We start from the raw sequence: 16025 nt of genomic DNA on the forward strand, positions 1-16025 counted from the left end.
GTGTATGAAGAACTATACTTTAGTATACTTTAGTAATGATATAGAGGAATTAGGTCGGGGGGCGTGAAATTGGGGCTGGGATAAGGGAAATCCCAGGGCCTATGGAACTGTATCATAAAATGATACTAATAATAATAACAAAAAGAAAACAAAATTGATTACATCATGGCTCAGCACAGTAGTTTAACGGCTAATGTCTTTGCTTTGCATGTGCTGGGATCTCATATGGGCACCAGTTGTAATCCTGCTAGCCCTGCTTCCCATCCAGCTCCCTGCTTGTGGCCTGGAGAAGCAGTCAAGGATGACCCAAAGCCTTGGGTCCCTGCACCTGCATGTGAGACCCAGAAGGAGCCTCTGGTTCCTGGTTTCAGATCAGCTTAGCTCCAGCCTTTGCAGCCACTTGGGGAATGAATCAGCACATGGAAGATCTTCCTCTCTGTCTGTCCTTCTCCCTGTAAATCTAACTTTCCAATAAAAATAAATAAATCTTTTAAAAATTAAAAAAAAAAAAGAAGAGAGAGTAGCTCACTCAGGCTAAGTCATGTCAGAATCTCCACTTTATCATTAGTTTTTGATCGGTGAAATTAGCAGAACTGCTATGATCACTAGCAAGCAGCGTCTAGCTTACTTTTTCATTCATATCTTCTATGACAAGTTTGTATTTTCTATTACTGAACATGATTATTCCTCATAGTTCAAATGCAGTGCCCACATAAAGATGGTCTTGGCCAGGGATTCTCTTTCTTATAGAGGGGCTTTGATTTGATTTTTAAGTCAAAAATTAACAGGAGCAAAGCTGTGAGATCCTCATCTACATCCTCTGCTTCCCAGGGCTGTGATGCTCCATTTGGGGAGCTTATCAGGTCCAAAGGCAAGTGTCTGAGTGTTCTGCTGTGTGAGCTTGATTCCAAGATTACCAGCACTTGAATCCCACAGCCCGAGGGCCCCAGTGCAGCTGTGGCTGGCAGCCTGTGGACTGATGGCCATGAGATGACAAGCAGAAGTCATTCCATGTGCTTCTCTCAGAGCAAGAGAGAACCCGGAAATACTGGCGCTCTGATGGGAAACAGAAGCTGGCCTGGGAGCTGTCAGCTCAGCATTCCCACTCACTGCCGGCCGGGCTGGAGTCACAGGAAGCTGCTGTTGCCCTTGGCCTTCCTATGACACTCGCGACACCTGCCCAGGTTTGCATGTTGAGCCTCCTAAGTTTGCAGTCTGCAGCAGAACCGCTGCTTGTCTGCCGGGCCTGGCTTGTGTTTCCCACATGTGCTGCCTGGGCTAATTCCTGTCCTCAGTAGAATCCTTTTCATCGAGTCCTAAATCCATTGGTAGAAGCAAACACACAAAACAGCATGCACATAGTTCATTCATGGATTTGTGTTGGGTGGGAGTGAAGGGAGCAGAGCTGATCCAAATTTGGAAAAATTTAATTCCCTGACCATTTGTTGATTTACTTGGGGGTTTGGCTTTATGCTGGGAGCTGGGGGTGCTGCCCTTGTCCCTTCTGTCAGAAGCAATACCTTCTGGTGGCCTAAAGGGTCCCCTGCTCTGAGCAGAATTGACTTCTGCTCTAAGGGAAGGCCTTTCTGGGCTTGTGGCTTAGCTGTTCTTGGATGGGTAGAGTGGGGACGGTCAGGGAGCACTCATGTGTTTCTTACTGACTCATTTGATGATTGCTCCATTGTTTGTAGGGCTGGATGTTATGTAATCAGCATTCTGTGCCCCTCCCCTCAGGTTTCCCCCTAACATTCTGGGATTTTCCATCATTTTGTCAGCCTTTCTGGAGGCATGTTGATTTTTCCACTAGATTTTTTTTTTTTTGGTAGGTGGGGGGCATGTCCCAGTGCAACTCAAATTCACCGCTCCGTGGAGCTTTCAGAGTGCCCTTCGTCAGCCCCGGGCTAGGGGAGCAGCTACCGTGAACCCCTCCTGCTTCCTCAGGAAGAACTTGGCTTTGGAGCAGTTTCTTGACAGCATCAGTGAAAGGGAACAGGACGGAAGGTTCCGCTTGGCTTTCTGAGCAACCTCTGTTGTGATGGGAGACGTTCATGTTTGTCGGAGGTCACCAACTGTCATCCTTTCCTTTTGATGTTTCTGTTTCGTTCAGCCAGGAGCACAGTCTGTCTGTCCAGGGACTTCTTGTTTTGTCTGTCACTAGCCAAGGTTCAGAAGTGGCTCGTTGGGTTACTTCTGTAGTAGCTACCGTGGAACTCAGCCATTTTCTAAGTCAGTTTTGAGGAACACACTGAAGCTGGAGCTGTCTGGAAGTCACTTCAGTCGGAACGTATTGCTGCCAGCTGGTCACAGGGAAGCCAGCCGAAATTCTCAGCTCATGTCTTGGTGGGGAATTGTGCCTGAGGTGAAGCGAGGAGGTGTTAAATTTCAGCTCGAATTCTGGGCCTGCCTACACTGAGAGCATGGCCTGTAGGATAAAGAGGACATGGTGGAGGTTTCAGTGTTACGTGCACATGGCCCTAGCAAATGATGATATGTTGGCCAGTCTTCAGGCTTGGTCGCCTCTCTCTTTGTTATGTCCTACATAAACCCCTGAGTGCACTTCTGTCTTGCTGGTCCAAATACGTGTCAGCGCTCACCAGAACTGGGGCTGTACCTTCCTTACACGTCCATTCACAGTTACCTCCTGAATCATTCTTCACCAAACAGCCACAGTGACCTTCGTAAAGCAAGGTGTAGTCACGCAACTGTTCTCAGTAAAACTCCCAGTGGCTTCTTCCACTTTACTTGGGCTAAAATGATCACTTCCTTACCCAGTTCTCTGCTCCCCTTTCCAGCCTCACCTCAGCAGCTGTACTCCTCCAAGACTCGGCTGCAGCTGCGTTCATCTTTGTGATATTAAAACAGCTAAACCCCTACCCAACCCATGACTTTCACTGATGCTACGCGGCTTGGTGAAAAGCGTGTTGTCTATATAGGGGACATGGTGGTCATCGTGATCACCTGGATTTCTGGGGGCTGCATCCCCAGAGGGTGGGATTTGGATGGAGAATCTGTGTTTTCACCGTTTCTGGGTGATGCAGGTGCTCTGGGGCCCACACTTCTTCCTTTCCCACCTGGACCATTCTGTCTCTGGGAAGAGAGCCCTGCACTGATGCTTTCCCACTTGCTGGAATTCCAGTTGATCAAGAAGGCCGCCTCTCTATTGTTCCTCAGATGTTGTGTTTGAACGTTAATTCTGAAAATAAAACTTTAGAAGCTGGGCCTTCTGCAGAATCAGGGAGCCAGGGAGGGCATCGTATTTGCTATTCGCTGCTTTTTCTCTCATTCCTTGCACAGAGCAAAAGCAAAATAATTACTTGTTTTATGGATGAATATTGTTATTTTTTATAAATGGCAAAGTGTATCGTAACAGTAAGATCCTCAGTGAGTGGCAAAGACAGGCAGAGACAATGGATTAACTAGCAGGGAGTACAGAAAGAATGAAAATACTTTTATGAAGGGGACAGGCAAGAGTTTGTGTTTTTTTTTTTTTCGTAAGGGGCCTTGCACATTGTGTGGAAAGCCCCTTAAATTTTTTTTCTCAGCTTCACTCACACGAAACACACACAGAGTGAGAGACACAGATAGCTCCTTTGCAAGGGCTGGGACTGGGGCTGGGTTGGCCGAAGCCAGGAGGAGCCAGGAGCCAGCAACTCAATTCAAGTCTCTGACATGGGTGACAGGGATCTCATTTGTTGAGCTATCACTTGCTGGCTCGCGTGTTCTACATTAGCAGGCGATGGGAATTGGCAGTGAGAACGGGGAAGTGAACCAAGAGCTCCAGTGTGGGGCACGGTGTAGAGCAGGGTTGGAGAAAGCCTGGCTGCAGACTCTATAAGGCCAGTGACATCATTTCATCAACCGCAAGTGGAACTGGAGTTTGATAAATATGTGGCAGGCTAAGTTTTAAGCTGGCGATTTTGTGTGGCCCACAAATGATGTTGTCAGTATCCAAAGAACCCCTAACCCAGTAGATTCCCCACCTGTTGTTGGGCACAGGTAGGGAGCTGGGACTCTGCAGTACAAGGTTCCAGCTGCTACGATTAGATCTCACAGCCATGTTCCGCTCAGCCTGTCTTCTGTAGCCCATCTACATCCTATTAGATTTGTGAGTGCTTAACTACCTATTTAATTCTTGTTATTCATATGTTGTTTTTTTTTCCTTTCAGATATGGAATGTGCAGATGTCCCTCTATTAACTCCTAGTAGCAAAGAAATGATGTCTCAAGCCTTGAAAGCTACTTTCAGTGGTTTCAGTAAAGAGCAGCAAAGACTGGGAATCCCAAAAGGTAAGTTTTCATAGTTGAGAAAAGACTCTGAGGGCAGACTCCTAAGGAAGGCTCACTTTCACACCTGTTGTCTGGGGCCAGATGGTAGCCTAAGCATGCTGGAGTTCACAGCAGCGGGTAGGAGTAGTTACAGACCCACCTGCTGCCGCTTCCCCAGCTCCTAGGCCTGTCAGCGCTCCCCTGGCCTTAGGGCAGTTTCCACATTGTCTGCACATTCTAATCACCTCTGGATCTTTGAAAATTTGCATAGCACAGGTCCTGTTCCAGATCAATTAGATTTCAACTTTTGGTGCCAGTGGTGTTTTTGAAGGTCCTCAAGTAATTCTGAACTGCAGACAAGTCTGGGAACTCTTCCTGGGTGCTGTCTGTGCCACCATCGAATACAGCAAACTCAGCGAGCTGCATTTCTGAATGGACTGTTTGCTCATTTTTCTTCCGTGGACTTTGGTGGGTGGGATTTGCCCAGGTGTTCTCAGCCAAAGGGGCTTGTTAGGGACCCAGAAGGGCAAGGTGATTGGAGAACACACCAGCTTTCTCCAGGGAACATTTTATGAGCAGCTGAGACCCGAAAGGATGCTTTCCTCTTGAAGGGGAGTGAGCCTGAGTTTTGAGCAGCTGGTTCTGCCAGCTGTGAGGCCTCCAGCCCCATCAGTACCAAACCTCAGGTGGACTCTGTGAATGTGTCTGTAGCACTGTTCCCACGTTTGCCTATTTACCACCAGCCTCGGCTGACAACAGTGCCAGGCACTCTCTAAGATCACAAGACAGAACAGTCATTTCTGACCAGTGCATTTTCCAGCATGTCATGTGGCAGTGGGCTGGATGAAGGGATAATCTTGGAGCAGCTGTGACGTTTTCCAAGTTCCATCATTGGCAGGTGTCGCTGTGTTAAGCCTCTCATTATGTATCAAGATTGTGTGTTGTCTGCGCTATTGCACTCTCACAACAGAGTCTGAGATGGTACCTGCTCTGTAGGGATTCCAGTATAATACAAGCACCTGGCAGTACAGCTATTGTCAAGAACCATTTGGATGAATGACTGTCACTAATTGCTGTGGTTATCACTAAACATGATTGACTGAGATAAAAATAATTACCATGAATGGTTTCGAGTCTACTCTTAGAGTTAGGAGCAGGGAGAGGCCTGTGTAATCTCTAGAAAACATATTACTGTTATTATTGCTATTGAAGAAGCCATTTATTCTTTGTCCAGGGCTTTTAGGAAAGTGTAATGGAATTAAGGAGGCAAGAAAAGAGATTCGAGGAAATCTTTGAGCACACAGCAGACAATGCTCTTAGGTTACTTGTTGAATGGTAGTGATTTCCTAGCTGGCAAGGTGGAGCAGGTGCAATTGTGGCTGAAAGGTGCCCAGTGAGATGGCGTTTCCAGGCTGCTGCTTGCTAGTTTTCAGCTCACACGAGCTCTTCAGTGTCCTCCCTAATGCTGACCTGTGGGATCTTCATTTGATCTTTTCCCTTAGATCCCCGGCAGTGGACAGAGACCCATGTGCGGGACTGGGTGATGTGGGCGGTGAATGAGTTCAGCCTGAAAGGTGTGGACTTCCAGAAGTTCTGTATGAATGGAGCAGCTCTGTGTGCCCTGGGTAAAGACTGCTTTCTTGAGCTGGCCCCAGACTTTGTCGGGGACATCCTGTGGGAGCACCTGGAGATCCTGCAGAAAGGTAAGTGGTTCATTGCAAGTGTAGGCAGTGGTGGGATCCCCCAAACGTCTGTCTTTGGGTGTCCTGTCACAGCATGCATGGTGTATAGGATGTGCCTACTGTTAATGTGCCTAAGCCATTGTTTAGTAAAGGCCAGTTATTTTGTCTACTGGCTATGTATCAGAGTTTTGGATGTTAATCTTTTACAAGTTTCTCAGTGTGCAGAATTCTGAACACAGCACCTAATCTAAAGCCCATGCACTATTTGGAGAAACGGTGCCCACAGCCAGCCCTAGAATAACTTTTGCTGATTTTTTTTTTCTTCTCAAGCATCTTAATACACTTTCCTTTGATTGGTGGCCAAATAATACCTGATCATGTCCACAGGAATGCTTTGCTTCTCAAGGTTCATTAACAAGGCAGACTTTTCTGCCCACTGACTTGAGTGGAATTGCGCTGGTGCAGTCCACCTCTTCCATCTGGAGCCGAGACCAGGGTTAAATCAGGACGCTGTGTCGCAACCTTATAATGACACGGCCTCCCCTACCAGCTTCTTCCAACCTTTTGGACCAAGTGACTCATGTACCACAGTCCTGGCTGAGTATAGAAACAGCAGCAAGCGGCAAACTTGGGTGTTTTTGCACTTATTTTTCTGTATTTCTTCTTAAAATAAATGACAGTTACCAGCAGTCAGCAGTGCCCTCCAGCTGACTGTAAGCCTAGAAGCCCGTTGCCCTCTCTCACCCAGGCCCACCCTTCCCTGTGGTCACCAGCTCCAGCCCTGGACGCAGAGGCTGGGGGAAGGGAGAGAGCTCAGGGTGAGTGCTGTCATGTTGTAGAGCACCTTCTTGCACTGCTCTGCAGGGCCCAGGAGCCACCGCTTCCCAGCACACAAGTGCTATCTTGGCTGCTTCTCTTGAGCTGCTGTTGCAAAAACAAAACATCAATGAGCCCTGCTGAGAGCCAGGTGGGTCTCTCTGTGGCTGCTGTGCCTGGGGGCTGGCAGGCAGCTTCATACCTTCCCCAGAGCAGCAGAGCATGTTGTCTGTGTAACGGCACACGGCACACATGCCCACATGTAGGTGTTGACACCGGCGCCCTGTTTACAGAGAGGAAGATATGGCAGGCTCCTAACAGATTTGATCTCATTGCTGGCGTCTGAGCACAGCAGCGGACTCCGCCAGGCGGTGCAACCCAAACGAATTCTGCAGACACAGTGCTCCCTTCTCTGCATCACGATGGAGCTGTTGGAAGTTTTGGGGTGTCTCGGCCTGTCTCTGTGTCTCTTTGTTTCCCAAAGTGCATTAAGATGTGTTGCTCTATGGACCCTTGTAGAACCCTATGGGAGAAGGGCAAGTGCTCCTGGCTGCATCCCTATAGTCAGGTTCAGATTAGGAAACTTCCTCTGTTTCACTCATTTCCTCAACCTTTATTTTATGTAACCTCTGAGAGTTACAATTGAAACTCCTCGTGGTCTTTTTTGTAAAACTGATCCGCATTCCCTATATTGTAATGAGGACTTCTAAGGAGTGCTTCATCATGCACGCAGGCTTGGGCTAGCTTACTGTGAAGGAGTCAAGAGAGTGCAGAAGAGTTAGGGTACAATCTGGTGTGAAGTCAGACACCTTTTCATCATCATCCTGCCCCGTGTCGCATTGAGGGAGGCTGTCAGCATCCCCTGGCTTCAGGAGCACCCCTCCAAGACAAGCTGTCCCCAGGCTGCAACCTTTGTCTGCCAGGATGACAGAGCTACTCTGGGTAGGGTGGGAAGCCACGGGACATGAGGTCTTTCTATCTGATAAATGACTACAGCAACATTTAGTCAGTTTATCTCAGCTGGGAACTGTGTTTTTGGGGATAGGCATAAACTTGCTTCCGTAGCAGTCTATTCTCAACAGATAATCAATTGCTTGGTGGGAGGGGAAACCAATGCACTCTCATTATGTTTGACTTCTGTTTTATTTGAAAGACAGAGTTATAGAGAAAGAAGGAAGACACACATGCGAGTGTACACGCACACACACACACATGCACACATACACACATACACACAGTGCTTCCAGGTGCTGCTTCACTTCCCCAATGACCAGAAGGGCCTGGCCTGGGCCAAGATGAAGCCAAGAGCCTGAAACTCCATCTGGGTCTCCCACGAAGGTGTCAGGGCCCCAACTATTTGGGGACACCCTCTGTTGCTTTCCTAAGACATGTTAACAGGGAGATGGATTGAAAGGAAAACAGTCAGGGTTCAAGCTAACTCTTGTAAGGGTTGTGACTATAACAGGTGGTCACTTCACCTACTGTACTGCAATGCCAACTGCAAGCCTGATTGCTTGCAGTGCAGTATAAGCAGATGACTGGCTAGGAGAATCAGAGATTCTGCTGCTTGGTCCTGGTTTCCCTTCTCTCCATTCCTGGGGAGGTGGGCACCTGGGCAGCTTTTTGTTGTCACAATATGAGTGCTCTTGTCTTCCACTGCACACCCTACCAGCATCCTGCTTCTGGGCTGGGCCTGAGCTTGCAACATGAGGGTGGTGCAAAAAAACACAAGGCACACAATGGACGGCTGTTAGAAGAAGCAGAGTCTGTGAAATCCTCTGTCTAAGGATTACAGGGTGCTTCTGGAAGGCGTGGGAGTGAATCCAGTTGAGGGTTGATGTCCTCGTGGGCCATCATCAGGCCTCTGCCTTCCATATAGTGCACACAGCATGGAGGCATCGGGAGAGAGGCCTGACTTGTTTCCCAGCCCTCAGGAATTACTCACTGATTTCTCTTTCCGAGATATTCAGTCTCACTTTGCAGCTACTGAAATCATGATCTGCGCCCTGCTGTTATGATCTCATGCTTAGCCAGGCCTCAGTCAGGAGAGAACCAGATGCCACAGTTAATGAGCATGCGGATTTCTTAGAAAAGGGGCTGAGGTCATTGTGGCCCTTGCATCCAAGACTGCCTCAGGTCAGGCGTCACTGACATGTCGTCCTCCGTGTTTCATCCCTGTCCCTGTCTGTTACAGAGGATGTCAAGCCCTATCAGGTGAATGGCGTCAACCCTACCTATGCAGAATCCCGTTACACCTCGGATTACTTCATCAGTAAGTTCAGCTCTGGCTCTTCTTCCTTCTTCACGGTCCCTCCTGTGGGACACTCGGGAAGGCTCCCCTCTGTTGGCTGACCTCTGGCTCCTTCATGGTAATCCTGTGGAAAATGAGCTTTTCTTAAACATAGACTTTTCTTTGTGCCTTTTTTCCTCCTGTATGATTTCCCACAAAATGTCAAAAGTCTTGGTCTACTTGTGTGTGTTAATCTTAGCAACAGTTGAGCTTTGAGCCGAAGAGTTAAGCTTTCTTTTTTTCTTGAAAGATGCGTTCATTTGAAAGAATTACAGAAAAAAAGAGGGGAAGGACAAATCTTCCACCTGCTGATTCAGTCCTCAGATGGTCACAACAGCCATGATTGGGGCAAGCTGCAACCAAGGGCCAGGACCTTCATCTGTGTCTCCCAAGTGGATGGCAGGGGCCCAAACACCTAGGTCATCTTCTGATACTGGATAGGAGCTGGAGCAGCTGGGTCATGAAAATGTGTCCTTGTGGGTTGTAAATAGCACAGGTGGTAGCTTTATGCACTACACCACAACACTGGCCCCGGTTGAGTTAGTTTTAACCAGCAAGTTTCTACATGCTCTTCGATGTCTTCCACATGAAATTCATGCAAAGAGAAGATAGCCTGAGCCCTAAACTTTGACCTGATCTGCTCCTGTTTGCTATGGTGACCTTTACAGGGTTGATCTTGGACCCTGCTGTTGCACTTTCACTCATGAACAGGACTGTTTGCCTCTGAGGTCCTTCTTTAAGAATGTGCCATACTCCTTCAAGTTTCAATCCACAAAAAGCCTTCTCCCTTTTTAGTGTAGGACACCTAACCATAGTAGAGGGCCAGAGCAGAAGAGAATTTGTGTAGGGCTGTTCTTACTGCATGGTCTTCCTTTCAAAGGGAGTCTTGAATAACTTCATTTTCATTATGTCTTTTTACTTTATCACTGTTGTTATTCCAGGGACAGCAGAAATGTTAATTGCTGTGTGTTAAGAGCTCAGTTGGTGCCCTTTTGATTTTCATCACAATGCCCTGGGAAAGACTGCTTTATTGATGAGGCCATTCATTTAGAGACGGGAGGCTTCCTGTCAGGGGCTGCAGCTCTGAAGCAGGTAGCAAGGTTTAACCAGGCTCTCCTGACTTAGAATGTTTGCCTTTTCTTCTCTGAGGTGGTCAGCTCGTTCCATCTTGTTAGAGCCTTGTAAAGGTCACCAAGAACTGCTGGACAAGGGACCCATCTCTCTGCTGTCCCACTGTACATGTGCTCTGTTTTCCAGGCTATGGTATTGAGCATGCCCAGTGTGTTCCTCCATCGGAGTTCTCCGAGCCCAGCTTCATCACAGAGTCCTACCAGACCCTCCACCCCATCAGCTCAGAGGAGCTCCTCTCTCTCAAGTATGAGAACGAATACCCCTCAGTCATCCTCCGTGACCCTCTCCAAACTGACACCTTGCAGACTGACTACTTTGCCATCAAACAGGAAGTTGTGACCCCGGACAACATGTGCATGGGGCGCACCAGTCGTGGTAAGTCATGCTGCTTCTCTGAAGGCCTTTGATCATTAAGAGCAACCCATTTTTATGAGCCTTCCAGTTCCCTTAGCTTTGTCAGTTTCCCAAGTTCAGTTTTCCCATCTTGAAACCTTTAGCTATCCAAATCTTCCAACTGTGGTGTTTTAACTAAGTCATCATCATCATCATAGAGTGACAGAATTCAAGTCTGACAGTAAGCACTCAGTTGTCTTACTTAATCAAAGTGTTACAGCCAACCGATGCCTGTGCTTGAATTTGGTTATTTTTAAAGGTGTTTCCATTTCCCTTGAAGGTATTTAGCTTGAAGAGAACACAGTCCCAAGGTTGCATGTGTCCCAGGATTCTTCCCAGAGTATGCTCTCGTCAGGCTGCAGCTTCTGGCATGTTACCTGGGATGACCTTTGCTACCCAGTCTGGGATCTTTAGCTTCCTGTGACTTCTTTGGTTCAGGAAGATACATATGTTGAACTAGCAGAGTGTTGGGGACATCAGCAGTGTGGTGCAAGTGCATTTAGCTAAAAGAACAGGTGTAGAGGTAGCTAACCAGTGACTTCCCGAAGTAGTAGTTTTGTTGACATAACTGTTACAATAATGATAAAATATTCCCTGATTGTGAAGTCAGATGCCTCAAGAAAGAGCTGACTGACACAGAGCAAAAGAGGTAAAAGATACCCGACTTGGAGTATCTGGACAGAAGCTCTCAGAGACACAACCTACCGAGTGGAGTGTCCAAATGATTTTGCTGCCGAGACAAGTGCAGTCTGTTGCAAGGGTGATTTGTTTATCCAGGAAGAGCTAGATGGTTGCTAAAAATTTGAAAGAAAGATGACTTCTGATGAATGAATGGGTAATAATTACACACAGGAAGGGGGAATAGGAGAAAGCCAATCTGTGGTCACAGAAGTCAGGCTGGGTGGGCTGCTAGTCATTCCTGCTCCATGATACCCACTCTTTATTTTTATTAATTATTTTGCATTATGTGACAGTTTCATAGGCTCTGGGATTCCCCCCCACCCCTCCCCATGCTCCTCCCCCACGGTGGACCCCCCCCACCCCGTTGCAGCATTACAGTTCAAATTCAATCAAGATTCTTCCCTTGCAAACAGATGCCAAGCACACAGTCCAGCTGCTCATTGTCCAGATGGAATGTACAGCTTCTTGGGGAGACTATTTAGCTGCGATCAACCCCTAGTGGTTTTAATATTCTTAAGCTCCGGGAGGAGAGCTCTGGCCCCTTTTCTTTGAAGCATCAGCCGTACTAATCTGGGCCTTGCATGTTGCCACCTTCTTCGAATGTTCACACCTATTCATAGCCCTCTCCACCTCAACTTGCAGGCCTCGGGGTGTCCTGTAGGCCCTCTCCAGGGAAAGTCCCCCCACCCAGCTCAGAGCTTGCAGGCATCCTTTGCAGGCTCTAGCATGTTTGTGTTTCAGACCAGAGGGGAATGGGTGGGACCGCTCTGTCTTCCCCTTTCTGTCTTTTATTTTTGGGTGTGTAGCTATTTAAATATGCACACACACAAGTGTGTATGTCTGTGTACGTCTGTGGCTCAGAGAATTGGAACAGCTTGCTTTCTTGCGGGGCTGTCTTTACATATGTGCAGTGTGGCTGCCTCTGTGGGTTTGGGGCCCAGCCATGTTCTAACTTCAGGTAGCTCTCTTGTCACGTTGCTAAAAATTATGCCTGGCTTTGAATTTGTGTAATTGTCTGTCTCTCTCTTTTTTCCCTTTATTCTTGATTTTATCCCCTACCACCCCTCCAATCCAAAACTAATAACTCTAGACCAGGAATGACCTCTGGAGAGGACTGTGAGGTATTTCTCTCTGTCCCAATTGTCCTTGCTTCCCTCTACCTTCAGGCCACAGACAGAACCTTGAGAAAAAGACCATTTGTGCAGAGCTGTTGGCCTCCTGTTCAAAGTGGTGCAGAAAGGACCTAGTCCAAGGGCCAGAGCTGGTGTGATTGATCTAGACTGAAAGCCTTCCTCTTAGCTAATAATCGATAATCGTGGTATTCATATGGTGCATTATAGTATACGAAGTGTTTCTGTGTTCCACCTGTGTGAACTTTGAGGACTGTCTTTGTGCTGGTCTGTTCAGTGGGTTGTTGTAGTGCTGTCCCATCGATTGCTCTGAGTGCTGTGAGGTCTGTGTGGCGGGAGGAGATAGCTTTGGAAGGACTTTTTGAGCCATTTCTCAAACAAGCTGGCCAGGGCATGCCTTTAGAGGACACATGGCTCCTTGCATGAGCGTCATAGCCTAACCCAGTGTCTAATCCAGTTGCATCCAACTCATTTTTGAAGAAAATGCTCATACATGAGGGTTCCCAGCTCTCACTTGTGACATAGAAATGAATTGAAAGCAACCTGCTGCTCTTAACTGCAGCTCTCCATGGCACTGTGTTTGGCTCCTGTTTGTGAAGTTGCTAGACCCTGGTTAGGGCCCCGTTGGTTGCCATAGCTTGCCGATACTCTGTTGGAAACTTAAGCACTTGGCTTGTGGAAATGCCAATCTCATTGCCTTCCAAATATAAAAATGGTTGATAGAGATAGAATCATTTCAGAGAGATGTAAGCATTGGTACATCCTAAATATTGGTGACTCAGTGGGATTTATGTTTACGGAACATTCTCTTAGTGTTTCGGAGTGTTGTGTGTGTCACAAAAAGTTGAATGAGCATCAAGATCAGTTTGCTGGAATGAGCAAACACCTCTTTATGAGATGTCATAAAGTCTGTTCTGCTGAAAAGAGGCTTGGCATTCAGGTTGTAGGTTGTTCTCCTGGAGTCCTTTCATGTGAATGTGTGGAAAGGGACGACTTTTGCGGTTTTCAGAAAGCGATGCAAACATGACCGTGGACTGGGTAGGCAGGCTCATACACCCACTTAGCTCTTGGGTTTGTCTTCTGGAGCTTTCCCTTCATTGAATGGAGTAGCAGAGGAAGGCATAAGATGAAGCTGGTATTTCCTCCTTTCTGTCATCACACTTGAGGGGATAAATGGTGCAAACAATCACACAAAACGAACACTCAACTGGAATGCATTTTATCTGGGATTTTTTTTCCCTTAATTTTGGGAGCCACCTATTTTCCTGTATATCTAAATCTGTTTTGAGAACTTGTTTATGTTTGATTTCATTGTTTTAACCAATTGCCACTGTTATGAAGGAAAGAACACACTGGAAATACATTAATAGGGAATTGTATAAAGTGTATCTTCTTCTGGGATTTATCATTTATAATTAGTCATCCCTGAACAATTGAGACTTGACTTAGAGTTATTTATTTCTGTATAAACATTTGTCACATCCTTTCCCCCTTGGCTTTTGCTGCGTTAAGGTGGCTCTTAAGTCTCCCATGGTTTAGTTTAGGTTGCCTGAAAAGAATCTAAAAGTAGAACATAAAAAACATTTCCAAGAACTTTTTTTACCTCTTAAATGCGTTTATTTCCCCCTATCTTTTTTTTGTTGTTATCCTCCTTCTCAATGACATTTTTGCCAGTGGAAATTTCTCCAGGAGCTATTGTGCAATCTAGCAGCTGTTTATAACCTGGTTTGGGAAATTAATGAACTTGCATGATCTTGTGGTCAGTTAAGAATGCCTTAAGCAATGCACAGGGTCAAGGCTTTCTGACACTGCTATGGACCTTAACTCTGTAATCAGCCTCTCTGTTTTTTTACTGCCCGCACTTCCCCAGTGATGTATCAATTTAAGATACAAACTTTCACTTATGATAAAGGATATATTCTTTTGTTTGTTTACAAAAGTGGTAGTGGGTTTTAATTTCTTGTAAAAAGCATTTTATAACTACTATTGATTTCAGAAGGCATAAGGGCAGAGCATGTATTTCATTTTAAATAATATTTGGGAAAAATGCAAACACATAACACTAGCTCTGAGGTCAGGAAAAGTCAATTTGCTTTTAACCTAATGGAATTTTTCCTTTTCCTTAGGACCAAAGTATTTTGCCAAATTGGGCCATTTGAAATCATTTCATTGGCTTTAGCTGGAATAGAAAATTCAGTCTGACATTGCTCCAATTTCTTCATCTCCTCGTCAGCTCTGATACATCAGTCAGAATTCCCATAACAACACATGATTCTCATCTTTCAGATTTCTGGCTTTAGCATTCTTGAGGTCCTCAGAATAGCTTGTGTCTGATAGATAGTGAGCCAGGGGAGTTGCTGTGTGTGGGTCTCTATGGGGAGCTAGCCGAGTTTGAGTCCCCTCTCAGCCCATAATCCCCAAACCTGTGTCCACCAGCCCCTTGCTCCAGCTTCCTCCTGCAGATATTAGCCATCTGTGTTCCTAAGAGGGTTTTTACGGTTTGTTTTTTCCTGATTCCCTCCTCCCCTGTCCTCTTCCCTGCTCCTCCTTTAACTCCAGGTAAGCTCGGGGGCCAGGATTCTTTTGAGAGCGTAGAGAGCTACGATAGTTGCGATCGTCTCACCCAGTCCTGGAGCAGCCAGTCGTCCTTCAACAGCCTGCAGCGCGTGCCGTCCTATGACAGCTTCGACTCAGAGGACTACCCGGCTGCCCTGCCCAACCACAAACCCAAGGGCACTTTCAAGGACTATGTGCGTGACCGTGCTGACCTCAACAAGGACAAGCCTGTCATTCCTGCTGCTGCCCTGGCTGGCTACACAGGTAGGCATGTTTCCAAGGGCAGGGGCAGTGGAAGACACTGTGCTGTCTACCTGGAGGCTGAATGACGCATTCCTTCCTTCTTTCGTGGGGGTCGGGAGGGGAATGGGAAGAAGTGCCCAAGAAGTTGTCAGTCACTTGAGCCAGTCTGTTTCTGAGTAGCTGTTGAATTCTGGAAGCAAACAGTGTCACCCTAAGAGGTGATTTGCGAGGGAGGTAGGAGATCAGACTTGGGTGAGGCGAGCTGCTGGGAACTTGGCCTAGTTGGCTGCAGATAGTGAGGGTTGGTTCCTGGCCTGCTCCTGGGACGTTTTTGTAAATGTAAGAGCAACAGTGTTGTCCCAAAGCGTATAGGGCTGGGTTGTGCTCTAGCCTCTGTGACGCAGTTACTTTCAACTAGCTGTTCAAGTGGGAGAAGGGCCCTTAGTGCCTCAAGGAAGCCCTGTCCAGATCCTTTCCTGGCTCATGTAGGGAATCTTTGTATCTCGCTTTGGTGTTTTGTTTTTAAAGGTGTAGAGAAATGGTGAGTGAGAAAGGGTCCTTGAAAAGAGACAGGCCGTGAGCTCAGGCTTGGGTTGAGAAGCAGATCCTATAGGCAGTGAGCTTGTTGCTGAATGCTGGCCCCAGTATTGCCTTTCCCACTCAACACTGGGCCATGCATCCCGGAAGGCAGCCAGGAGCTCTCCTGGCTTGCTCACTGGGTGCTTTCTGTGAGATGGCCATTTTTTTTTAAACAGCTGGTAGGTGTGTTGTAAGTGGAGCTTATTTTATGCTTCACTTCCTCAGGTGGGGCTAGTCTTTTACAATTTCCTTCACCCTG

The 16025-nt window shown here is 47.0% G+C and overlaps 1 protein-coding gene across 3 annotated transcripts in view; it reads left to right on the plus strand.

Moving 5' to 3' along the window:
- Positions 1–16025, plus strand: part of ETS1 (ETS proto-oncogene 1, transcription factor) — a 126879-nt gene that overhangs the window by 93871 nt on the left and 16983 nt on the right. For 2 of the 3 annotated variants that reach the window (XM_012929256.2, XM_004593287.2), the window contains 5 exons: positions 4167–4286; positions 5768–5968; positions 8958–9035; positions 10311–10559; positions 14948–15208. In XM_012929256.2, coding sequence (XP_012784710.2) covers positions 4167–4286; positions 5768–5968; positions 8958–9035; positions 10311–10559; positions 14948–15208 — 909 coding nt within the window. The remainder of the gene's footprint in view (positions 1–4166; positions 4287–5767; positions 5969–8957; positions 9036–10310; positions 10560–14947; positions 15209–16025) is intronic. The other variant, XM_036497213.2, reaches the window with a different exon arrangement.

This window comes from Ochotona princeps, chromosome 4, assembly GCF_030435755.1.
Source record: "Ochotona princeps isolate mOchPri1 chromosome 4, mOchPri1.hap1, whole genome shotgun sequence".
Lineage (NCBI taxonomy): Eukaryota > Metazoa > Chordata > Mammalia > Lagomorpha > Ochotonidae > Ochotona > Ochotona princeps.